Raw genomic sequence first — 26,186 nt, 5'->3', positions numbered from 1 at the left:
GGACCCGCGGGGGGTTTCGGGCATCACTCTGGCAGCTGTGGGAGAACCGGGCAGGGGCTGTGATCATAGCTGCGGTTTGTCGGAAAGTAGGTCCACTGTGCTAAAGCCGGATCGGAGATTCTGGTGCCTGCAGAGTCCGGGCCAGGAATGTGAAGCTTAAGGGGGTCCCACTGACGGGGGGCTCATGCGGGGCAGGGCTGACCACAGTTGGTCCCAGGGGCCCCCAGAGTAGGGCTAGTGTCCAATTTGTAGCCCAGTCTCCCGGCCAGCACGTGAAACCCCCAAACTGCCTCTGGAAGCACGAGGGGGAGGAAGGTAGGAAGCAGGAAGGAGACAGAGTAAAGCCCACGGACGGGTCCTGCAGCCAGCGGGGAGGGGACAGGGGGACCACTGGCCCCTCGTCAGGGCACCTGACCCTCGGGCTCCTGCTTCCAGATGGTGGCACAGCCCAGGGGTGCGTTCTGTGCGGGTGGGTCCTAGTTCTGTGGACCTGCGCAGTCCTGGGGTCCTAACGAGCCACGCCTTCCTGTCTCTCCCCCCCCACAGCTGATATCATCTCTACTGTTGAGTTCAACCACACCGGAGAGCTGCTGGCCACAGGCGACAAGGGTGGCCGGGTCGTCATCTTCCAGCGGGAGCCAGAGGTGCGGCCGGACCTGGTGGTGGCGGGAGGGGGGCTACACCCAACGCGGGCCCTTGCTCATTCTGCCCGGGATCCCTGAGAGGCACTCAGGACGGGCTGTTGTCCTGGCATAAGGCTGAGATTACTGCCCTGTGCCTAGGCGCTGTCCCAGCCAGAGGTGGGGGGACAGGAGGACTGGGTTTTCTGCAGGGGTCAGGCGGGGGTTGGCGATGAGGCTCAGCCCCAGGCCTCGCCCTGGTGAGGTTTGTTGTCCAGCAGAATTCCAGGTAAGACCGGAGTGGCCTGGATCAGCCCACCCGGGGTGGGGGGGTGGGTACTGTTTCTGAACCACTGAAAGAAGCCTCATGATAAAAAGGCCCCCATTTGTTGAGTACCTACTGTGTGCAGTCCCCTTGCTATGCTCTTTAAGGACGTTTCTCATTTACTCTCCACTGCCCACCCCAGAGGGTGGGGACCGACACCCATTTTACAGATGAGGACACTTGGAGAAGTCGCCCAGCCAGTGAGCGAAGACCAGGCATTGCAATCAAGACGCCAGCCTGCCTCCAAGGGGTGGGAGGGGGGGGGGGCGGCATCCCACACACCAAACCCGTGCAGGGATTAGATGCTGAAGACAGGATGGTGAAAACCAAGGGGGTCGGGTAGGGGAGGGGGAAGAGAAGAGGAGGAGGGGCGATTGAGAAGGAGAGAGGGGAGGAGGGAGATGTTGCAGACGCAACCCTGCTCCATCCAGTTCCGGACCTGATTGAGGTCAGACTTCACCGTGCTCACCCCCGTCAGCCTCCTCACGACAGCCCCAGTGGCACAATCAGGGGCCATTAGTGGTCTCATTTCACAGATGGGGAGACCGGAGCTCAGAGGGTGTGAAATAGCTTAGCAAGGACACATAGCCAGAGAGTGGACAGCTGAAAATCGGTCACCCATGCACCGTGGCCGGAGCGTGCTGATTTCACGGGGACCAGGGTAGCCGGCCGGGGATCGCAAAGCTCCTTTTTGCAGAAAGAAATTAAATCGCAAGATGCAAGTTTCTCAACTCTGAATTTTTCTCCTGTTAATGGTTTTCTTTATCCTGGTCCCGCTGACCTTTGTTGTGGGCAGTGCTCACGGGAAAGGGAGTTAGCCAGGCATCCAGGGGAACTTGAAAGCTTTCCAGAAGCAGGACAGGTGTGGAAACATAGCAGTAGATGCTTTTGGAGAAAGTGAACAGGAACTTTGAAATCGTGCGTGGTGGAATGTCTCCACTTTGCTCCCAGGCAGGTTATACTTCTGGTAGAAGCTTCATGTTGTCACATAAACTGAAATCGTCTGCTGGGACAGTTGTCCCTCTGCCCGCAATGGATTCCCCACCGCACTGTGTTGAGGGATCTACTGCGAGGGTCCGTGTTGGGAGCTCGCTGCGTAAACCAGGGTGGGCCTGCCGAGGAAAGTCGCCGGGACGTGACTGGCATCGCGGGATATTCTGCCACAGTGTAGTATCTGTTCCAGAGCACGTTCATTCCTCAAGTCAGGCCTCCTGAGTTGGACACTCAGACTGGAGGAGGAGGCCAGAGCCTTGGCCTTGGTGTCAGACCTGAGAGGCACGGGTGGGTGACAGCACCTAGTGGACACATGGCCTTGGGCGGGGGTGGTCAGCTCATCTCCAAGCCTCCACTTTCCCATCTGTAAAATGGGGAGACTCACGGTGCCCACTGCAGAGGGGCCGTAAGGCTAGAACAAGACGAGGAGTGAGAAGCACTTAGCTCAGTACCCAGCACATGGTAGGTGTTCATCAAATGCGATGAGGTAGCCCGGTTGCTGCCGGTTTTACTTATTGGACAGAGAAGGAGACAGGGCTTGGTTTCCTTTGACCCTGGCATCGGGTCTGCGAGCTCTGCTGGACACGGGCCGCCTGGCAGTCGGGCTCTCTGAGGGTTTGGTCAGTGCGTCCCTCACCCCTGCCTGGGGGGCTGCTCCCACCCCACCCCTGCCATTCTGGAGCTCAGGTGTCCTCGTCTGGGTTTTCTTACAGAGTAAAAATGCGCCTCACAGCCAGGGCGAGTATGACGTCTACAGCACCTTCCAGAGCCACGAGCCGGAGTTTGACTATCTCAAGAGTCTGGAGATAGAGGAGAAAATCAACAAGATTAAGTGGCTTCCGCAGCAGAATGCCGCCCACTCCCTGCTGTCCACGAACGGTGAGGGGCCGCCCGCCTGTGCCCGCCCTGGGCCGTCAAGTGCTCTTTCCCACCTCGCTTAGGTCGTGAGCATTTTCCCAGGTCCCGAGAACCCCAAAATCACATTTTGAGCAGCGCGTGAATTCCCTGCGGTGACCCCGCTGTGTCTTAGCCGTTTCCCGTGGCTGGGCATGAGGCTCGTTCCCACTATTCCAAGCAGCTGAGTCAGGAATGGCTCCGTGATTACCTTTGTTCGGGGGGTGTGGGGGGAGCTCGATAGTCCCAGTGAAGGAGGCAAGCTTAGGTCTTCTGCAAGAGTGCGGCTGCCACTCTTGGGGGTGGGGTGGGCTGCAGGACGGGCACGGATTTAGGAGCCTGGCTGGCCACCTGACCCTTCTGCCCCAGGGAGAACACGTGCGCCCCCAGGCCCCCGACTTCCTGGCCAGACTCCTTGCTTCCCTGAGCCTCGGTTTCCCCACCTGGGCAGCAGGGTGCATGCAGCTCCCTCCCTTGTGTTGTGGTGAGGGTGATGGGAGGTGACGCGCCCCCCCCCCCCAGCACCCTGAGACCAGCCAGTCCTGCTGCAGTGTGCGTGAGCCTCACAAGGCGACACCACCCGTCTCCTCCATCAGAGCCCAGACTCGGTGCGGCTGCTAGCTAAGGCATCCTTGAAATGGCGCAGACTCAACCCCACCGACCCAGCCTTGTGCCCAAAGGCTGCCCTCCCTGCCCCTCGCCTGGCCACCTAGCCCTACCATCCATCCTTATCCCGGAGACCTCCACTGGGTGTCACCTTCCACTGAGCCCTCGCTGACGTCTCAGCTGAGCCTGGGGTCCCTCCTGCGGTCGGTCCCGGCCCCTCCCTGCCCCAGGCCTGCCCTCCAGGAGCTCCCGCTGTCCTCGTCCTTCACTGTGCCACGTGCACGATCTGAGACCCCCTCAGGGGTGCCTGGCACGGGGTCATGTTCAGCCAGCACTGGAGCGGAGGCAGCGTGGACCTCCCCAAGGACGGGAGACCCTAATGTGGTTCACATCCTGGTCCTGACACTTCCCCATCTGAACTGTGATGGGTGTGCCTGCCTCGCGGGGGCCCTGGGAGGACGGAGTGATGTGAAGCCACAGTGCGTTTAGAGCAGGGCCGGAGCTCCTGAGCCGCACGAGTGGTTTCCCTCTACCCGTGGGAACAGGGTGCGTCATTCTCCTCCTGCCCTTCTGGAGGGAAGGCAGCCTTAGAAGCTCCCTACCCTCCCACTCTCAGAGCTGCTCACCACCCCCCCACCTCCCGGGTTTAAATCCCAGCTGCTCCCTTTGCTAACGCATGTCTTTGGGTACGTATCGAGGGTTTAGTCGTCTCAGTCGTCTCCCTCTTCGTTCTCCTGAGCCTGACGGTGTGTGTTTGAGGCACAGGAGCGGCTGGCGTTCTCCAGAGAAACGGGACCGAGGCGTGTGGACGGATGTAACGTGTAGATATAGACACATAGAAAGAGGCTTACTTTGAGGGGTTGTCGCACATGATTGCGGGGGCCGGCAGACCCACAATGTGCAGGGCTGGCTGGAAGGCTGGAGACCCAGGGAAGAGCTAACGTGGCCGCTCGAGTCCGAAGGCCATCTGCTGGCAGAATTCCCTCTTCCTCAGAGGAGGTCAGTCTTTTGTCCTGTACGGCCTTCACCTGATTAGATGAGGCCCACCCACACAATGGAGGCCAGCCTGCTTTCCTCTACGGGTTTAAATGTTAATTCCATCCAATAAAAAAAAAAAAAAACAAAACCTTCAGAGCAACACGCACCTACGTTTGACCAGATACCAGGGTAGCCTGGCTTTGCCACGTTGACGTATAAAAGGAAGCATCACAGCTACTACATGACCCTCCTGATATTTGTGGCAGGATTTCAGAGAAGTGAGGCCACTGGGACCCTGCCCTCTGGATGGGCGGGGTGCTGCTCAGAAATGTGGGTCACCCTCCTTTGTCTGCCGCTGCAGAGCCTAACAAGTGAGAAACTGCAGTGGCATGCTGTCTGGACGTGGCTTTAGACTTGGCCAGCTGCCCTCAGAGGTGCCTTCCCTGTTGACCCGGGAGTTGTCCCTTGGGATCAGTTGTGAGGAGGCAGAGATCGAGGACAGACACCCCGTTCATGGCCGTGTCCAGCGCATGGGTGCACAGGAGAAAGAACCTGCCTGTCCGAGAGCAGGACCCCGGTCAGGTGATTCCCGGATCAGCGCTCCCCTACCTCGTGGCCCGTTCCCTGTGCTGGTGTTCATCACGTATCCTGTTTCATTTGCTTCGTTTTTAAAGATAAAACTATCAAGTTATGGAAGATTACGGAACGAGATAAGAGGCCCGAGGGATATAACCTAAAAGATGAAGAAGGGAAGCTTAAAGACCTGTCCACGGTGACGTCGCTGCAGGTGAGATGTGGACCACGGAAGGTTCCAGCAAACGGGAAGCGGCGCATGCTTCTGTTGTTAAACGGGGAGGATTTTAGGACTCGGAGGGCCTTTGAGATTTTTGCCAGAGCCGGGTTCAGGTCCTGGCTGGGCTGCTTACTCGTGGGGTGGCCGCGGGCTTTCTCCCTGCTGGAAGCCTCGGTTTCCCCACCAACAGAGCTGGGGTGGTCATGTTTCTCCCGGAAGTGTTGTGCGGATGAGGCGGGAGTGATGCACGTCCAGGAAGCGCTTGTGAACAGCAGCTGTGGGTGCAGAGCAAGTTCTAGAACCCCTTGCTACACCGAGGGGGAAACTGAGGCCCAGAGAGAGGCAGCAACTCCCCCAAAGCCACTCCGCCGAATGAGTGGCAGAGCCAGAAGAGGAGAACCTGGGAGGGGAGCTTTGTGTGGATTCCAGGCCCTTTGTCGAGGGACCGAGGGAAGCCTGGAAGGCATGGTTCTCCACAGCCGGTACGGAGGCTCGACCCAATGCAGTTGTCTTAAAAGAGGCCGGGGAGGTTAAGATGCAGGGCCTTGCTGAGGCCACCTCCTGTCCCCACATGCTTAAAAGGCAAAAGAGCTCCTCTTTCTTCCGGGGAGGGGTGTGAGACATGGCAGAAAGGGTAGTGGAGTCCCAGGATCTGGGTGCCAATCCTGCCTCGGCCACCTCCTGGCGGTGTGCCCCTGGGCAAGGCTCTCCGCCTCCACGAGCCTCCGACTGCTGATCTGGAATGAGAATAAGCACTTCCGTGGCGAGCGTTGTGTCTTCCGGGCACTCTGCCTGTAATGACTCAGTCCTAGAACGTGGGCACATGATCATCAGCCCCGTTTTACAGATGAAATGAGAGCTGAATCCAAACCCAGGGAAGTCGGGCTCCAGGATGGGCCTCCCGGTCTCCTCCGTGAAGCGGGAATGAGACCCCCACCTCGTGGGAGAGCCACGGGAATGGTTAATGGTGTCCTGCTGGAGGACTCCGTGAAAGTCTGCCCCTGTCCTTCTCCAGGGGGGCAGGAAGCCTGCTGAGGCCATCTTGGCTGTCCCTGGCTTCTAGAACTGAGCCTGGAACATAGTGGGTGCTCTGTTCACGTTTGTTGAAGGTGATGCTGGTGCACGGCTAATTTGGGTTTATTCATTCATTACACACTTGGAAGCACCTACTATGTGCCCAGCCCTGCTCTAGGCACTGGGAGGCCTCAGTGAAACAAAGAGCCTAAGGGAGGGATTGGGTCTGAGTCGGTGTCCCTTGCTCCTGGGATAGGCCGGGCTCAGAGCAAGCGGCCTGAGTCCCGTGCAGGTTCCATGTTCTAGCCAATGTGGAAAGGCTGGGTCACATCATCCGAGCTGCCTGTCCTCCTGGGTGAGGAGGACACAATTCACAACGACGGCTGTCCGCTCCAGGCGGTCAGTGGCGAGGCCCGGCGTGGGGGTGTTAGCGCCTCCCGCGGGCTCCCCAGCCACTCCAGGTCTACTCGACACTGGTCAGGTGGCTATAGGCAGGGCCCTGGGCTGTGTGCCTCAGTCTCCTTGTCCGCAAAATGGGGCCGGTGACTCACCTTCTCTGAAACAGCTTAGCATACGCGCTCCCTAGGTGTCCGGCAAATTGTCGTTAAATATGGAACGGTAATCAGTGTTGTTCCCGAGATGGAGAAATAAATATTTAAACATACTGGCCCCTAAATGACTCGCAAATTGTGCAAATAAATTCTGAGGAAGTCAGGAGGCCAATTAGCTTCAACATTGACTAATGGGAGTGACGGTGTCCCCCGCCCCACCCCCCAGCCCCACGAAAGTGTATGAGGGTTTCATCTGTGGGAAGGATACAATTATCACCTCTTGATGGGCCTGGCATTTGCGGCAGAGCCGGGGGCCCACGGGAATCGGGTTTATTTCCCTCTCAGCATCTGAGACTTTGCTCTGTATTTCACTCACGTCCCCAGATGGCCCTTAGCCGTCCCTTGAGGCTGGGGGAGAAAGGAGAAGGAACGAGGGCATTTGGGTCTTTCCTCGTCTCACCTCTTCCGTGTGTCCTCCCATGTCACCCAAGCCACCCAGCCCTGTGCACCTCTTGACGCGATCCCTGCCGCTCATGCTGGAGGCTGGCGCTGTTATTTACTAACAGACTACTCTGTCCTTGGCCCTGTGCTAGGTCCCTGGGTGTCAGGCACATGGAGTCACCCCACACTGGTGGTCAGTGCTGTGACAGACGCACAGGGAGGCCTTTCTCTACCTTGTTGATTTGGCGTACTCCTATTCATCCTTTAAAACCCTGTTCGCCTTCTCCTCTGTAAATCATCCTTCTGTGCACTCCAGCCTTCTGTATCCACAGAGTTCTGTCCTTAGTGTTTATGTGACGGCCCTCCTGCCTCTCACCTTGACTAGACTGTGGCTTCTGGAAGTGTTGAAAGGTGGGGAATGTTTTATTCATGAGACACCCAAACCTTCAGGGCATATTTATTTTCACTCTTCCCTTCCTTTAAGGAGAGGCTTTCAGTGGCTTTGAAATATGGTTTGGGGGTGGCAGTGAATGGCTGGAGCCCTGATGTAGCCCAAGTCCGACGGGAGGAAACAGTGTGGCCAGAAGGAGGGGAAGTGGACTGAGATCCAAGACTTTGCGAGGCCAGTGGCGCTCTGACCTTCTCCAGCAGCAGGTGCGACGTGAGAGAGTCCAGGGGTCCCCGAGGCAGATGGTAGCTGTGCTTTGAGGGAAGGGAAGATTAGGAGCTGATCCAGAATAGCTGATACATGGGGAGATGTGCAAGGCAGACGGCCCCCTAAGAGGCCCGGGCACACCGACGTCACCTCCCAGGCCGAGAGCCTAGAAGCTCAGGCACAGAGCCGGCGACACAAGAATGGCCCAGAACCAGGCAGACAGGCGCGCCAATGTGGCACACACCCACACTCATGCACACACATGCACACTCGCGTGCCCCACTCACATGAACACACACCCAAGCTCGCACATGCACACGTAGGCACGTGCATATACTGGTACACACCCACATTCACATACCCACACATATGCCTGTGTGCACATACTCTTATACACGCATGCACGCACACACATGCATATACTTGCACACACCCATACTCGTGCACACACACCCCCATACACTCGCACATATGCACACACTCTTACACATGCATGTACACACAGGCACACACATGTACATGCATGCATGCACACATATAGTTGTACACACCCACATTCATATACCCACGCATATGCCGAAGTGCACATACTCTTATACACACATGCACACACGCACATGCATATACTTGCACACACACCCATACATCGCATATATGCATACGTGCACACGCACTCCATACACTCGCACATATGTACACACTCTTATGCATGTACACACAGACACACACGTACATGTATGCACACACACATATAGTTGTACACACCCACATTCATATACCCACGCATATGCCTATGTGCACATACTCTTATACACACATGCATGCACACACATGCATATATTTGCACACACCCACACTCGTGCACACACACCCATACATCGCATATATGCATACACTCTCTTACACACACGCATGCACACACATATACTTGCACGCACCCACATTCATGCACACACACACCCATACACTTGCACATATGCATATGTGCACACGCACTCCATACATTTGCACATATGCACACACTCTTACACACACATGCATGCACACACATGTACATGCATGCACACATATAGTTGTACACACCCACATTCACGTGCACACACACCCATACACTCGCACATATGTATACGTGCACATGCACTCCATACACTCTCACATATGCACACACTCTTACACATGCATGTACACGCAGGCACACACATGTACATGCACGCACACACACATAGTTGTACACACCCACACATGCCAATGTGCATATACTCTTATACACGCATGCACTCATGCACATGCATATACTTGTACACACCCACACTCATGCACACACACCCATACATCGCATATATGCATACATGCATACACTCTCTTACACGCAGGCACACACATGTACATACACGCACACATATATAGTTGTACACACCCACATTCATGCACACACACACACCCATACACTTGCACATATGCATACGTGCACATGCACTCCATACACTCGCACATATGCACACACTCTTACACATGCGTGCACACGCAGGCACACACATGCACACGCACGCACACATATATAGTCGTACACACCCACATTCACGTGCACACACACTTATACACCAGCACATGTGCATACTTGCACACCCCCTCACTCATACACACATACACGCAACTCACATGTGCACACGCAGGCACACGCAGGCACACGCTCATACTGCATTTGCATCAGAAGGAACACTTAGTGTTCACCCACCCCTACTGCAGCTCCAAAGCTGTCACCTCCCATCTCAGCCGTCCCTGGGGAGCTTGAGGGACACAGCCCATTCATTCACTCACCTGTTCACTCATTCACCCAAGGACCTTGCCGTACTGGGCCCTGGGCTGAGGACCAGAGTTCCAGAGGTGAACCAGGGAAGACACAGCATGCCCCTCACTGGCTCCCAGGCCACCGCAGGAACAAGACAGCCTCGTCACGTGGTCAGGGCTGTGACAAACTGGCGACTCCAGCGAGCCCCTGGCTGGCCTGAGGGTGAGGTGGACTCGCGAGGTGCCCTGGGAGGAGATTCTCAGGCCCCATGTGAGCCTGAGTCCAAGCCGCCCAGCCCACGGCAGCCCCTCTCCTACGCCCCCTCCTGGCCGCCTTTCCAACCTGGCCCCACCCCCGTGGCCCTGTCACCCCATCCCCGCACCTGTTTTATTTTTCTAAGTAACACCTATCGCTACGTGAAATCTCACTCTCACACACACGTACACACACATACACGCACGCTCGCTTGTGTATCAGTCATTGTTTTCCTCTCCCACTCGAGGACAAGCAGCCCATTGGCCACAGTGTGTCCTTACCCAGGATCCTACCCGGTCATCACTGCCCCAGGCTCAGGAGGCCTGCAGTTAGCCCACAACGTCTGCACGGCCCGTCTCCAGAATCCCAAGGTCTCGTCACGCGGAGGCCGGCCTCGCTGCCTCTCTCCCGGACGCAGTCCCCATCGCCCCTGCAGCAGGGTCCACCCTGGCCCGCGCCGGAACCCCCGTGGCTGTGTGAGGCCTCCCCCCCCCACACACACACCCCATCACCTCCTAAGGAGGACCATCACGAGGACTCATCATGTGCTCAGCGCCATTCTAAACGCACTTGACCTGCGTTAACTCGTGGGTCCTCATAGAAGCCGCTGAGCTTCTATGCCAGCACGCCCTTCTTCACAGATAAAGAAGGTGAGGCCCAGAGAGCTGAGTTCCCCGGTGAGGGTAACACTAGTGGGCGGCAGGGCAGGGCAGGGCAGGAGGGTCCCGGATGCCCTCGGGACAGTCACACCTGGCTCTGCATTTTCTGACGGTGACTTCGACAAGTCGGGGTCATCTTGGCATCCAGTCTCCCCATCCAGGACGTGGGGAGGGCAGTGCTAGTCCCTACTTCCTGAGCGTCAAGTGTGGGCCAGGCCTGGGAGAGACTGATGAAGCCGTGTCTGTGTGCCCGTCTCCGTACCTTTGAAGACCTCACGGTTTACTGGAATGGAGCGTCGTGCCCGACACACGCCGTGGCACACGCTAAGAGCCTTAGCAGAGAGGTGGTGGGGGTGAGCAGGCCCGTGCCCCCACTGCCAGGGCAGGCTAAGTCTCCGGGCCTGCTGCGTCTGGGTCTTACAGGAGGAGTCGGCACGACCACGTGTTCAAAGAGGGTGAACGTTTCAGGCGGAGGGCGCACAGGGAAGCCAGGCACGATACCAATGCTGTGTCAGGGGCCCCTGACACCAACCCTTTAAGGTGGGAGTTTGTAGGAGTTAGGCTAACGCCAGCAGCTGTAACAAATAGCCCCGGCATTGCAGGGCGGAAGATGCCGAAATGTACTCCTCACTCATGGAAAGGTCCTGGGTGACACATGGCTGTCCCGCAGAGACACAGGCTCCGTCCATCCCACGGACCTTCATTCCCAAAGCTTTGCTCCTCACTTTCCAGCAGCGGAAGGGGGAAAGGGGTGGAGAAGACTCACCTGCCTCCGAACAGCCTTGGCTCACAAGTGCCAGGCACCCCTGTGCTCCCATTCCTATGGGTGAGAACCAGTCCTGTGGCCACACCCAAATTGCAAGGGCAGCTGGGAAACGTAGTTCTTGTCCGGGCCACCACTCGCGAGGAGGGAACAAAAGTGGTGGATAATCGGCTGGGGTTGCCATGGTATCATCCCATTTTAGAGGTGAGGAAACTGGGGTGTGGAGGGGTTCAGCCACTGCTTCAAAGTCACACAGCAGGCTCAGAACCAATCCCGGGGGGCGAAGCTTCCCTGCAGGGCTGGCAGGCAGTGCATGCTGGCCACAGGGCACTGCTTATGTGCACCTTCCCAGCCTCCAGCTTTGATCACGCGGCCCTGGCCTGCCATTTCCTGCCTTGGCTGCTGGCCCCCCTGCACTCCCCCCATCACCTTATCGCCCTGGGGACCGCCCCTCCTCTGCAGGTGCCCGTGCTGAAGCCCATGGATCTGATGGTGGAGGTGAGCCCACGGAGGGTCTTTGCCAATGGCCACACCTACCACATCAATTCCATCTCCGTCAACAGCGACTGTGAGACGTACATGTCGGCAGATGACCTTCGCATTAACCTCTGGCACCTGGCCATCACCGATAGGAGCTTCAGTATCCTTTCCAGCTGCGGGCAGGGGGCTTCTGGGTGGGGGCGGTTGGCTCAGTTGTAAGCGAGCCGACTTGGGGGCTTCTGCTTTGGTGCAACGTCTCCAGTGAGTGAGTGAGGCCCGGATTCGGAACCACGGTGAGTTGCTTTATGAAGACTTTAAAGCCGTGGCTGCCGAGGGTTCTGTTCGTCCCCTTGCCTTCTCCAGGTGGTAGTTTTCCATGTCGTTCTGGGACCTCATCAGGGGCCATGGAGGAGATAGAGGCCTGGGGTCAGCCCTCCTGGGTTGTGGCCCAAGGCAGGGGCTTCAGTGCTTGATGAACAGCCTCGGGGTCCCAACCAGGGCTTAGAGTGAGAGTTGAGGTGTCACCTGTCCGGTTGGATGGGACCAAAGGGGGACCCTGCCTGGTGGCCCCCTGTGTGTAGGCAAGCTAGGGGCAGTCCTGACCCCACTGATAAGTGGAGAAAGAACTCTGTACAGAAGCCAGGCCTGGGAAGGGCCACAGGGGACAGACCAGCTAGGGTTGCTAAGGTGTCGGGCCTTGCAGACCAACAATAATAATCATACACAGTGCGGCTCTCTGCCTGGCCTCAGCACGTGTTCACGTTCACTCATCACCCTGACAACAACCCAGGAGGTAGGTGCTATCGTGACCTTCTTTACAGATGAGGAAACTGAGTCACGGGGAGCCCCAGTTAACCTGCTTAAAGCTCACACCTAGCAAATGTCCAGCCCAGGCCCCCCAGCCCCGGATCCCCATGTCCAACCTTCACATCCAGCTGCCCTTCGTGAAGGATGCCTCTCAGGTGTGCAGTGGCAGGGGGTGCGAGGCCCCCCACCCCCAAGAGCTCTCGTGCAAGCTGACGGTCTCCAGGTGTCCGCTCTGTGCGGGGTGCCGGGCAGTTCCTGCCATGAGAACCTCCCAACACGGGCTGTCATGCCTGCTATTGCTCCCGCCTCACCGGTCAAGAGTGGGTTGTGTCCCTCGGAGCAGAAGCTAGGACTGGCCGGGAGGGCGTTTGGGAGCCAGAAGGAGCAGCCTGGAAGGTCTGAAGGAGAAGCAGAGGGTAGCAAACGACTTCTGAGGGCCGAGAGCTAGGCACCTGCCAGAGGCCAGTGGGCAGGGAGACCCTGAGAACGAGGAGAAGGGGGCTCGGAGGGGCAGAGAGTAGCACCCGCTGTTCCCGAGCCCAGCAAGAGGATGTAGGGCAGATGTGGGGCCTCGCGGTCAACGTGAGCCTCTCTCTGTGGGAGTCTCACTCTGCACATTCAAGCTCGCTGACCTTGGTGAGTAGCCAGATCTCTGGGAGCCTCAGACTCCTCACTGGCCCCTCCCCACTGGGACTGCAGGGTTCAGGGAGCCCCGCCGAGATGCACCCAGCACGGAGCTGGTGCTCTGCGTGTTGGGAAACGTAAGCGTCTGTCTCCTTCCTGCCCCGAGGGAGCGAGTGCGATGAGCCTGGAGGGTGGAGGTGGATGGTCACAAAGGTTCAAGGAGGAGCTGAGGCTGGAGCGGCTTGGAAGGAATGGAAGCTCAAATTTGGCTTGGTGGACAGGGCTGGGCTGGGCATCTGCCTGACCTTCCGTTCAGGCTGAAAGCCTGGTAGGTCCCACCCCCTCCCCGATGGGAGAGCTTCAGTTGGTCAGGACTCTTCTGTTGCAAGGGTTAGAACAGTTCATCCCCATTGGCTCAGGCAAAACGGCATTTGTTGACTTATGGACCGTGAGAAGGCTTCAGGCACAGGTGGATTCAGGGGCTGAAACAATGTCATCGGATCTCTCTCTCTGCTTCTTGCCTCTGCTCTCTGCTCTAGAGGCTTGTCTTAGGTGCCACGTGGCGGCAAATGGGGGCCAGCGGCACATGTCCCGCCCTCCCAGAGTAAAGTCCAAGAGACAAGAGACCAGTTTTCTGTGAGCTGTCCCACTATAAGCCCCCAGATGGCACCCCATGGGCTCTGATTGGGCCTCAGGGGCACCTCCAAACCCATGACTGGGGTGGGGGGGGATGCAGTGCTCTCACTGGCCAGGCCTGAGTCAAGGGTGCTGGAAGGGGGTCAGTGGGGGGGGATCTCCTGCCAGGCACTGCCCCAGCAGTTGGGGGCCCCCACGGCGGGCCACACAGACAGACGTCCGCTGCCAGGTGTGAGGTGTGGGCCAGCTTCCTAGCAGAGTGAAATGAGTCACATGGGAGCCCCAGGTCTGCACACGGGGTGGGTGTGGGACTTGCGTGTACCTGCAGCGGGCCGTCCTAGGTGCTTCCTCCCAGCGCCGTGCGGTGCACGGAGCCGTTTGCCGTCGTGAGCTCGCCTGGTGTGCGTGTTGGCATGAAAGCTGTGAAGCAGTTACGCATCATCAGCCCGTTTTGCAGATGAGGAAAGAGAGGTTCCGGGAGACAGGGGGGCTCAGCTGACGGGAGCAGAGCTGGGACTCGCTCTCAGGCCGCCGAGGCCTGGCCCCAGGCGGCTTGGCCTACCCTTGGGCTGCCCGCTGCAGCCACCCTCCTGGTTTCTACTCCCGGGCTGCTATGAAGATTCGGTAGCGTTGTGAATGCCCACAGCCCTTAAAACCTGTAAAGCCCTGAAGCCGTGTAAGGGCTAGTGTATCATTCATTCATTCAGCCATTAAGGCCTGGTGCCTCCTCTGGCCTGGGCCCCGTGCAAGCCCCGGGACACAGGGGCAATGGAAGAACTCGGCCCTGCCGGTGGGGGCCTCCTTCCGCGTCAGGGACGTTGCGCTGCTTTGGTGGGCATGGCAGGGCGAGGATGCTGGGAGGGGCCGGGCTCCTAATGTCAGTGGTTCCAGAAACCCCCTCACGCCTGCTCCTGTGTCTGTGTTCCTTCATTTTCCCAATGTTTCTAGTTTCTATTCATTTTCTTAAAAAATTTTTTTTTTTTATTAGAGAGAGAGAGAGAGAGAGAGAGAGAGAGAGCGTGAGCAGGGGAGGAGCAGAGAGAGAATCTTGCTCGGCGCAGAGCCCAGCTCGGGGCTCGATCCCACGACCCTGGGATCGTGACCTGAGCCGAAATCAAGACTCAGACGCTCCACCAATGGAGCCACCCAGGTGCCCCTCTGTTAATTTCCTTTAAGTCAAGTTGCTTTCTTTTTTGTCTTTTTGTCTAAATTAACGTGTTCTAAATGCGGCTGCCATAAGTGAAAATAAAACCTATGACCTATCACAAGCGGGATGAAACGGTGAAGACAAATGCTATGAGAACAGGACAGCGGGAACAAAATCGTCCCTCCGCCCCGGCCAGCGCAACTTCCTGTGATAGTGCAAATATCCCAGCTCTGGGCAGGCTGGTAGGTAGCTGCCGGCCGTGTGTGCTGGGGCAGCGCCTAAAATGTGGCTAGGTTGACCACGGAACGGAGCTTTTTATTTAGTTTTGTTTCAGTTAATTCAGATTTCAACTTAAACAGCCACCCGTGGTGGCCGAGCTGGACGGTGCATGCAGCCTCTGTTGGAGGCCGGTTCTCAGTCAAGGATGGAGATGAAAACGTGCTTGAAGCCAGAGCATAGCAGCATGGAATGGAGGCTTTCTCCCTTCTCCATCAAATGGATTGGAAAATAATTGGAGACTTTTCTCAGTGTATGAATCTGTGCTGGGAAGGCTGTGCCTGCCCCTCTCCTCGCTGCACTGTAAGCATGGGGCAGGGGCAGCACTGCTCAGCCCGGGGGGCGTCCTGGGCTGCGTGTGTGTGCCGTGGGTGGACTGGATTCCAGCGGGCAAGCTGGAGGCCAGGAGCCCAGCGGGGAGATCCAGGGAGAGACGGTGATGGGCCGGCAGCGTCACGGCCATGAGCAGGAGTCAGTGGAGTAGTGAGGCAGGAGGCCGTATCGTGACTATCTTTTGGACCAACGTGGCCACAGGACGTTGGAACAGGCTAGTTGTGAGTAAGAGAAGAGGGTTGATCCGCCACAGGACTGCAGGCCCAGTTGTCCTGAGTCCTCACTGGCGGCTGTGCCTCCTTGCCCTATTTAAACACACAGATTGCGCCCCGTCCGCGTGTTGGGGAGCACACCATTCACGGCTGTATTTGCTGAGTACCTACTTGTGCCAGACGTTTGAATTAGCTAGGCAAAGTCCCCTGCCCCCCTGGAGCCAGCAGACAATAAACCATTAATATAAGGAACAAGTGACAAACCCAGCACGTCCATGCAAGCAGCGGACAAGTACCGTGAGCCCACGGGGCGCGGCGGTGTGCATTGTGTCGAGCCCTGTCTACCTGCGTGGCCGCGGGTGTGGGCTGGGTGGGGGCTGTGTGAGCTGGGGCGGTTGTTTGGCCAAGTGAGGGTGCCTTGCAGGCAATGGCAAAAACGACGACTGACCCTAAGGTCTAGGCCAGGTGAGGAGGAGACGGCTAGTGACCAGAGAGGAACACGCGTCATTGGGGGGTCCCCCTGGGGACCCAGGAGTCTTCCCTGGCTGCAGGTCCTGCCACATAACGGCACGTTAGACGTGTGTGCTGCCTCTTAATTTTGTGAAGGTGAACTGGCTGATCGGAATATAAAGACGGGCCCGTGCCTTGAGGTGGAGGAGTGTGCGTCCTGCAGAGCTGGGCCCCGGGTAGCCCCCGCCTGTGGAAACAGTACCCTGGAGGCAGACAGAAGGAGTGGAGTGGAGTCTCCAGGGGTGGGTGGTTGTGGAAACCTCCTGTTCAGACCGATTCATCAGGGAACCACGCTGTACGTCGCTCCCTGTGGCCCGCTGCTGTTTTGGCCACCAGAGCGACAGGACACGGGGGCCCGGAGCAGAGACCAGCGCCCGCCCCGTGGAGGTCGGCCTCCCTGGCGGGGAAGGTCAGGTCTGTCGGCTGCGGGTGTGATGATAGGTTCCTACGCGGCCGAGTGATTAGAAAAGGTGTTTCATTTCCACCGCGGGAGGAGGCCGGCAAGGCCTGCTGAGCTGGGGAGTTGCTCCGAATCTGGACACTCGTCTTGTGCCTGTAACTCCTGGGGGCTTCGGCGCCTGGGGCTTCCCATTCCTTCGACTCTCGCCCTCTGGTGCCTTGCCTTGCCCTGACACTGCTGTTCAATGTCAAGGCCACTGGAAGTTTGCTGCTGTGGTACCACCTCCGCAAGTCGGAATGTAACACCTTCAGTCTAAGCAGAATTGCTTTGTAGTGAAGGTTTTAAGAGACGGGAAAACTTCTTGAATAAGGGAGAAATGGTGGGTGTCGTTTTGACCGGTGAGAAAAGGTGGTAAGAAAGCTCACTCCGAGGCCCCTTCCTCTGCTAATTTGAGCACTGGTCATTCTGAGCAGAGGATGGGGGGGCCTGGTGCTTACTGAGCCCCTCTGTGTGCCAGGCACACACGTAATGCAGCGTCTCCTTCCTCTCCCTCACCCACAAGCTAGAAAGAGGTGCCAAGCCCTTTCCGCTTCCCCCCTCGATGGCTCTGGAATCATGCCCTCCTCTCCTTCTCTGCCAAAGGCCCCACTGAGGCTGGACCATTCCTGCTTGGCCTGTTGCCCGGATCCCACATTGCCCAGCCAGCTGGCCCTCCGCTGTGAGAGGGAGGAGCTGTGAGAGTTGCTCATCAGAACCTCTGATCTGACCTCATCAGGCCCCTGCTTAAAGCTCAGTGGTTCCCGTCAGCTTCTGGAAAAAGTCGAAATCCTTCAGCGGTGCCCTAGGGCTCTTCATAACCAGCCCCCGCCCACCTCCCCAGGCTCCTGTGTATCAGGCTTATGTACACCTTCAGGCCATTGGGTTTCCCTTAATGTTATGGGAGGGGTTTAAGAGAGGGGGTGCTCTGTCTTCTGCTGGTCCTTCCTGGGATCATTCTTGCTCCCTCTCAGCCTGGCTGGCTGCCATGTGGCCATAACTGTCACCCATAGCCCCCTCTGCTCTGTCTACTCTGCACCCCTCCTGGGCTATCAGAGCCCCTCTGGGCCCACACTTCCTGGTCACACTGGGCTTTCCTCGTCTCTTAATATGACCACCTCTTCTATTTTCTGGTGAAACCCTCAAGATTCAGTGCACCCAGTCTTAGCCCTCTCTGTATCCCCATGTATAATGCAGGGTCCAGCACATAGCAGGTGCTTATGAATGGTCGTACACGGTGACTTTGGACGGAGGAGTTCCAGTCTCCATCTGGTCTTAGGGATGTAGACACCTCCTTGTGAATCTGGGCTCCAGGGGCCTCAGAGATCCTGAACACTAAAGAGCAGTGGTCTGGGCTCTGGGGTCTGGCAGACCTGCGCTCAGATTCCTTGTTTAACCCCCTTGGCCACCAATTTCCACCAATGTAAAATGGGCCACGTTCCTTATCCTAAGGATATTTGTAAGGAATGAAGAAATCACGCACATGAAAGGCCTGGTACTACTCGGGGCCCAGCAGGGGGCCAGTATTTCCCTCCTGAACAACAGATCCTCAGATATTTAAGGCTGGTTCTCATAAAATCCCTGCATTGTTTCTGGTTGTCAAAGCCCCTTTTTTAGTCCAGCACTGTGCCCACATCTGTTTAAACAACCTCTCACGTCCTTTAATACCAACATTTGAGACAGGCAGCTCTGAGCGATTTTTCTTGAGCTTGATGCTTCTTAAAGGTAACAGATTGCACAGAGGGTCTCAGCTGATGGGCCTCTGCTTTATTTTTAGCACTCGGAGAACTGTGAAGATGGTTCAATTGATTTTTCTCCCCTCTGAGCGATTTCTCATGGTGGAATCTGGCACTGCACCAAGCCTTGGTCTGGAACAAATTCCTAATTGCCATTTATAGAGCAGGTCCTGAAGCTAGGTGGGATGGTGTGGCAATAATTAGGGGTAAAGGCTCCAAACCTCGGTCAGCACACTGCTGCCTGTGGGCTGGGAGTGTTCCCCATGCTGAGAGCAAAGGAAGGGACTTGCCGAGGCCCCTCCACGTGCCAGGGTCTGTGATTAACGAAAAATCTGGAGCTTGGCACCCAGCCTGGCTTACTCACTGGCCACCCTGCCAGTCACTTAGCCTTCCTCAGCCTTGCTTTTCTTGTCAGTTCAGTGGAGTGTGACTCCTGTGCTGGGGGCTGTCAGGGTAGAATGGCTGGAGAGCACAGGGCCTGATGTACTGTAGACAGCCCACACTGGCCCTGACCTGCTGTCAGGCACCCTGCAGGCTACCTTCTTCCATCCTCCCCTAGTACCACTCTGCAGAGAAGGAACAGGAGCATCTGCTCAGAAGTGCTTGAGTCTGAATCCCCCAAATCAGTTTCCACCCAGGAAGCATGTCGTTAAGCTGTTAGCACACGACTGTTTTGGGGGCTCAGCAAAGGCCAGGCTTCCCAGGGGCTGAGCCCCGGTGCAGCTGTCCTTGGTGCTGACCCCGAGCGGAGCGCCCATGGACCTGTCCATGGTGCTGACCCGGGACCCAGCTCTCGTGCAGCTGTCCGTGGTGCTGACTCCATTGTCCGCCAGAGCATCATCTTCCTCCCCACCTCGCACAGCACCTCGCACACCACCTCGCACACCACTGTCACCTCTTACTGAACACTTACTCTGTGCAAACAGTGCTCTAAGCACATTGCACGTATTAATCTATTTAATCCTCCTGACAACACTGTGGAGTAGGCATTATTGACATCCCCCTTTCGCAGACGCAGAAAGTGAGCCACAGGAAGGTTAAGTAATTACCCAGAGTTACCCAGCTGGGAAGTGTCAGGGCCTAGGATTCAGACTTGGGGCCTCTGGATGCAGGACCTATGCGATTCACTGTCATGCCACACTGCCTCTCAGTCATGATAGTGACAACCCCAGAACAGCCACTGTTACTCCACCTTCGATCTGCAGGCACTTGTGCCTTAAACCCTTAGAGCGACTCGCCTGTGTTGCTGTCATTCCTTCCATTTTGTGGGTGTGGAGATGGGCTCGGAGAAGTGGGTGCACTTGCCCATGGCCCGTCCAGCCCCATCAGTACAATGATGTTTCCTGGCTCTTTTCTTGGATCCTAAGGGAGAGCAGGTGCTTTTCACCACACTGCAGGACAGAGTAGGGGTTGCTTGGTGGCAGAGGTGACACAGGTGGCTGAGTGCGCAGGCCATAGCTGTAGTTTCTTTTTATATTTTTTAAGTTTATTTATTTTTGAGAGAGAGAGAGAGAGAGAGGAGCAGAGAGAGGGAGAGAGGGAGCCCCAAGCAAGCTCCACGCTGTCAGCGCAGAGCCCGATGTGGGGCTTGAACTCACGAATCATGAGATCATGACCTGACTCGAAATCAAGAGTTGGACACTTAAACCCCTGAGCCACCCAGGTGTCCCAACAGCTGTAGGTTTCTAACATACCCTCTAATCGTGGGGACGTGAGACTCTGCCGTGCTTCTGATCCCTCCTGAAAGGCCTCCATGGCATTTCTGTGACACGCTCCTGATTAAAACCCCCTTGACCACAGTCTGGAGCCCCGTCTCCCACCCTCTCCCCGCATTGGGGCTCCAGCTGGCTGCCATGTCACAGCTCCTCAGCCTTCTGTCTGTCTCATGTGGAATTCCCCCGCCTTCCCTCGGATGATCCTACTCTTCTCAGTCCTCGGCTTGATGCCTTTGGCTCCCCGAATCTCCACACCAGCTCAGGGCCTTGCCAAAAATCCTATCCTGTACACCCTGTGTGTCTCTCCTGGGGGAGTATTGTGGGTCTCTCTGGTGTCACTGCTGGATTAGAAGCCCTGGGAGAGGAGGTCAGGATGGGCTCCAGTTTGCCCTTTCTTAGCCACCCGGGTGTGTGTCCCAGCACTGTCTTGCCTAGGGTTTCTGTCTCAGCTCTTAGGAGCCAAGGCATTCAATTCAGCACAGACCCCCAAGTCCTTGTTTTCTTGGGGGGGGGGTCCATTATTGCACGCCTGGCAACCAGCTTAACTTTGTGTTTTTCCAGAGGAAGAGAAAGCCTCTGATTCTGATTTGATAAACTTTAATTATTGCTAAAGGTACTAACCTTGTACTGGGGCCTTTTAAAAAAACACACGTATCTCCACATCATTTTATTTTATTTATTTTATTTTAATTGCTAGGGCCTCTGACTTACGTCATCTCATTAAATCTTCATCGTAGCCCTGCAAAACAGATTTTATCAATGCATTCTACAGATGAGAAAAGCAGGGTGCAGAGAGGTTGAGAAGGTTTCTGGAGGTCACACAGCTGTTTATGGTGGAGCTGGCCTGTCAAGTCCCAGTCTTTGTGACTCAGAACTGAGTGCTCTCTCCCTGTCCAAGTACTTGGGAAGGACATAAGCTGGCTTGTGGTAGAAGTGTGCAGACTGGCTCAGCACATGGAGAAGACCTACAAGGGTTTCAGTGGGCTTGTACAGTGAACGTTTACCCAGAATCCCCCTCTCTCCATGGCCCTGTATGGCTCCGGCGATTAGGCTCTTCTCTCTGAGCAGAATCACACCATCACAGTAAGTTTCCAAGAAGAGAAGGGAAGAGGCTGTCATGGGCTGAATTGTGTCCCACCAAAATACATATGTTGATGTCCTAAGTCCTAACCCCAGGACTTCATAATGGGATTGCATTTGGTCCTTAAATGGGTGATTAAGGCAAAACAAGTCTGCTAGGGTGGGTCTTAATCCCAAAGGCAAAACAAGTCTGCTAGGGCGGGTTTAAGCCACTCATCTATGACATCCGCTGTGGCAGCCCGAGCAAATTCATACAGAGGCAAAGGTTGCCAGGAACCTCGTACAGGATCTGATGTGGTTTGGCCAGAGTGCTCATGGCTCATCTTTGTAGCTAGGGCATCTCTTGGAGAAAATCTTCTGAAAAAATCAGCTCAGCTGGCTGTGCCCCAACAGGACTGTGTCCGTGTGCAGGAGGCCTTCTGGGGCACCTGCACACCCAGTGTCCCTGGAGAGCCTGTCAGGGAGGCTTCTCGTGGCGTGGTCCTTGGCAGAACTGCCTCTGTCCTCACTCGCTAGCTGCTCAGTCACCATGGGAACCGCCTCTCCCATCCTGATTGCCTGTTCCCGCAGAAACATCTAGATAAACCATGCTTTGCTCAGTTAAATCAATGGAGCCCAAGGCTGCATCCTTCTCATTACTGAACTCCCCCACCCACGCTGTTGGCACCCACCTTGCAGGGTCACGGGCCAGTCCAGTGTGCCCCAGCAGCAGGGCCCTGCGGTTGTGTATTGGGTGGGGATGCACTTAGTCCAGAACAGAGGGCATGCGGGAAGAAGCACCGCCTGGGAGTTAGGAAGCCAGGACTCTGTCCCCGCTCACCCATGCTCCACACGTGGCCCTGCACAAGCTACTCCCTGCCCTGGCCTCCTTCGTGGGAGTGGAGGGTGGGCGGTCTTTCCCACAGGGATGCGAGGTGCCTGGCCCGTGGGTGCAGGGCCGGGAGCTGCCCTCCACAGCTCTCTGAGGCTGTGACAGTGTCTCCAAGCTCAGTTAGTTGCTGCGTCTTCATAGAGCCATTTTTTGTGACCTTGCCCCTGAAGTCTGTCCCGATGTTAGTGAATATTTGTGTCCTTCTCTGATGTTGATGGGATTGTTTTCGTATCCGTTTCTCCCTCGAGCTCCTTCTCAAACAAATCAGTGACGTTTATTCATTTCATGTGCCGGACTCATCTTATGGCCGGTGGAGGAGTGTGGCGCTTTGTGCCTGTGCCCACACCCTGCACAGGTGGGAGGGACGAAGATCGGAAGAAGGAGGGCCGCTGGAGGTGGAGTGACCTTCTCCCCGACATGTCAGAGGCTCTCTGTGTGGGGCCTCCTGGCGTTGCAGCTCCGGGCACCGAGGGCTGGCAAATGGTTCTCCACGCTGATGTGACCCTGCCTGGCTTCAGGCCATCAGACCGTGCCTTTGGCAGCAGGAGATAAAGGAGTTTCTATAAAAATCTCTGCAAACCCGATGACTCAGCAGAAGGCCTGCCTGGATTAGATGCCGGTGTCCTTGGCAATAAGAGCTACAGACTTTGCTGTAGGGCGGGACAAACGGGCCTGTTTTCTGAGCTCCGCCGACACCCCCCAGGCAAGGGCCAGAGCTCACAGGGCTGTGCCAGGCGCCGGAGGACATCCTCATGCTGGGGGAGGAGCCAGGCCAGTGAGGCTGTTTTACACACTGGTCCTGTGTGGGGGTCAAGAGGGAAGGTTCCTGCTACACAATCAAGATCGTGGTCCTTCTTCTTGGCCCTGGGCCAGCAGAGAACAGCCCTGGGGGCCAAATCCACCTGTTCATAAAGTTTTATGGTCTCTCAGCCACTCCCATTCATTTACATGCTGCCTGTGACCCCGATAGAGCAGGAGGGTTGAGTATCGAGGTGAGATCTTATGGCTCCTATTCCTAAAATGTTTACTGTCTGGCCACTTACAGACATTTGCCTGCCCTGGATCTAGAGCAACACACCCACTCACACTTGGGCCCTGAAGGAAGAGGGATTCATCGTATGACATGGGGGCAGGAGCCAAAGGCTTCGAGGAGCCAGAGACCTCCTCCTCCAGGGGGCGCTGGCCCCTCCATGCCCACCCAGGCGGTCAGGGGCCAGGGTTTATGCTTCTCACCCCTGCTCTGCTTTGCCCCATCACACAGTGGGTGTATTGCCAGCTCTGGAATCTGACTCAGTCCCAGGCTTCCCGCCCCCCGCCTCTGCCGAGTCCCCAGAGAGTGGCTCTTCCTTGCTGAGCCTCTATTTCCTCGTCCACGGGCTGGGGTACACCGCATTCACCGATGGAGAGGTTTGAGCAGGACACAGATGTGAAGCTGGGCTGGAGTTATTTATTTCTGTGAGAGAGAGAGACAGAGCACGAGCAGGGGAGGAGCAGAGAGAGAGGGAGACACAGAATCCAAAGCAGGTTCCAGGCTCCGAGCTGTCAGCACAGAGCCCGACGTGGGACTTGAACTCCCAAACCATGAGATTGTGACCTGAGCCGAAGTCAGACGCTCAACCGACTGAGCCCCCCAGGTGCCCCGTGCCAGTCCCCTCCTTAAAGGACCCCTCCACCACCACTCCCCTGGCCTGGAGTCTCCCTGAGCCCTACTGTTCATCTTCACGTGAAGGGCTTCTTCCCCTTGAGAGGGTTTGACACTTCCTGTACCCACCCCCAGCCTGGATTGGAGGGGCCTGAGACGGGCTGGTTGGTTCATTGACTCCAGCGGCTATTCACTGGGCACCTGCCATGTGCCGGGCACTCCTCTAGGCACCGAAGGTGCAGCAGCGATCCAGACAGGGCCCTGCCCTCGCTGGGCAGCTGGGCAGTGAACAAATAAGCATGACGAGATGTCTGTGGTACTCGTGCAATGGCCGGGCCACTGCTCCCCAGCTCCCGGGAAGCATGAGTTTCCCGTGGATGTCAGAACAAATTTCCACAAACTGGCGGGGTGGGGGTGGGGTGGGGCTTACAACAGAAATCTCAGTTCTCGAGGCCAGAAGTTTGCAGTCAAGGTGCTGGGAGGGCTGTGCTCCCTCTGGAGGCTCCCTCCTGCTTCTCCCAGCCCCTGGTGGCCTCACGCCTTCCTGGAAAAGTACCTGGTGCTCAGTTGCGGGGTGTGGCATCGAGCAGGTTCACCTTCCCTCTTCCTTCTCCTCCTCCTCCTCCTCCTCTTCCTCCTCCTCCTCCTCCTCCTCCTCCTCCTCCTCCTCCTCCTCCCTCCATGACCTGCTCCTCTCTCCACCTACCTGGTCAGCAAACTTAGTTGCCAAGGTGTGACTGGAGTTTAAATGCACGCCCATCACACAGTTGGAGCACAGGTATATGGAAAACAACATGAATAATTCATCCGGCTTTGCCAGGGGGAGGGGCTTGCCGATGAGTCTAATTACGCTCGTTCCCCAGGGAGGCCAGTTTGCCGTAAACCTCGTGAGGCACCGCGTACGTGTGGGATTCATGCAGCTGCCCGTGAAATGGGGGAGAGGCCACCTGGGGGGTCAGTCCTCCAAATGAGAGGGTGCTCCGGGATCATGCCCAACCCCTCGTTTCGCAAATGGGGGACGCTGAGGCTTGAGGACTGTAAGTGACGTTTGCGTGCGGCCCTGAGCATCCGAGAGAGAGCTGAGACCGGATGCTCAGCCCGGGGCCCCCGGCTTCTGACCCCGGCTTCAGCACAGGGCCTGCCAGAGTCAAAGCCCCCACATCAGGTCACGTTTGGACCAAATGTCTCACAGTCCACGTGCACAAGGCCACATGGGTGTGAGTCAAGGAGGAGCGTTTGCACTGTGCGTTCCGTTTGGGGTATAGTTCAGGCTCGGCTTTGTGATGTGATGAAGGAGTTCCACAGTGACAGCCCCACTCGGCAATTAATCCTTTCACACACCCGCCTGCACCCGGGAGGAGCCAGGTAGCAGGTGCAGGGCGGGTCCTGTGGTGGGCTCAGCAGGAGGTCTTGGAGAGGCTGATCGCAGGGGATCAGGCTGGGTGGCCATGCCCCGAAGGATGCCGTGCTGTCCTTGACATGCAGGCATGGCTCTGGCCCTGGGATGCAGAGGCGCGGGACCCCCTGCCCGGACTCAAGGACCCCTTGCCCTGCGGGGGCCCCAGCACATTCGCTGCCACTATGGCTTGGTCTTCCTCCTCCCGGGTCATGCGGGAATGTGTTTCACGTCCGTCTTTCCCTGGCACCCACTGTATCCAGAGCCCTTTGTTTGAAACAGCAAGAGATTTCCGGAGTGATGCTTGGGCTGTAAGTCCTGGGCTGTGAGTGGGACCCGGGCATTGGAGGCTCTGTCTCCTGAGCCCACACACAGGACCCTTGGTCCCCGCGCATCACCCTCGGCCAGCTCTGTGTCACCTGGTTCAGGCCTGTTCGCTGCAGACCTGATTGTGCCCCCGTGTACTTCTAAAAGCCATCACACCTCGTACCTGTTTCTAACGACTGTTGTCATGAGGCTGTCACGAGTGGTTAAGCATGATGGGGTCACGGGAAGCGTGCACTCTGGAATCCAACAAAGAGGCCACACCCATTTGCTTGGCCTTGAGCCCCGCGTGAGTCTGGGAGCAGCACGTGGGGGCCGGGAGAGGAGGCTTCCGGGCCCTCCCACTGCGCTTTCTGGATACCAGTGCGCACAGCTTCCCAGCCTGGCCATCTCTGTGAAAAGTCTCATAAACACTAGCCTCAGTCTCCATGAGCCAGACATCTGGTAAATGTGGGCGGACGGCTTCTGAGCTCATGCCGTGACTCACAATGAACGACAGTCGTAAACTGGGCGACAGGGGTCGTTGCGTGCGTCAGAGTTTTGGTCGTTGTGGAGGCAGAGCGATCCACGTCCGGGGTTCGGACGTCATGCCTCTGCTCCTCGTCCATTGAGGTGCGTTCTAGAA

At 56.9% G+C, this 26,186-nt stretch overlaps 1 protein-coding gene across 2 annotated transcripts in view; it reads left to right on the top strand.

The window, feature by feature from the left end:
• PPP2R2C (protein phosphatase 2 regulatory subunit Bgamma) overlaps nucleotides 1-26,186 on the top strand; it is a 139,267-nt gene that overhangs the window by 83,857 nt on the left and 29,224 nt on the right. For both annotated transcript variants that reach the window (XM_027076732.2, XM_027076844.2), the window contains exons 2-5: nucleotides 547-644; nucleotides 2,652-2,817; nucleotides 5,091-5,203; nucleotides 11,799-11,976. In XM_027076732.2, coding sequence (XP_026932533.1) covers nucleotides 547-644; nucleotides 2,652-2,817; nucleotides 5,091-5,203; nucleotides 11,799-11,976 — 555 coding nt within the window. The remainder of the gene's footprint in view (nucleotides 1-546; nucleotides 645-2,651; nucleotides 2,818-5,090; nucleotides 5,204-11,798; nucleotides 11,977-26,186) is intronic.

This window comes from Acinonyx jubatus, chromosome B1 (assembly GCF_027475565.1).
Source record: "Acinonyx jubatus isolate Ajub_Pintada_27869175 chromosome B1, VMU_Ajub_asm_v1.0, whole genome shotgun sequence".
Lineage (NCBI taxonomy): Eukaryota > Metazoa > Chordata > Mammalia > Carnivora > Felidae > Acinonyx > Acinonyx jubatus.
Note: the sequence above shows the minus strand (reverse complement) of the source record. Positions and strands in the feature narration are given on the sequence as shown.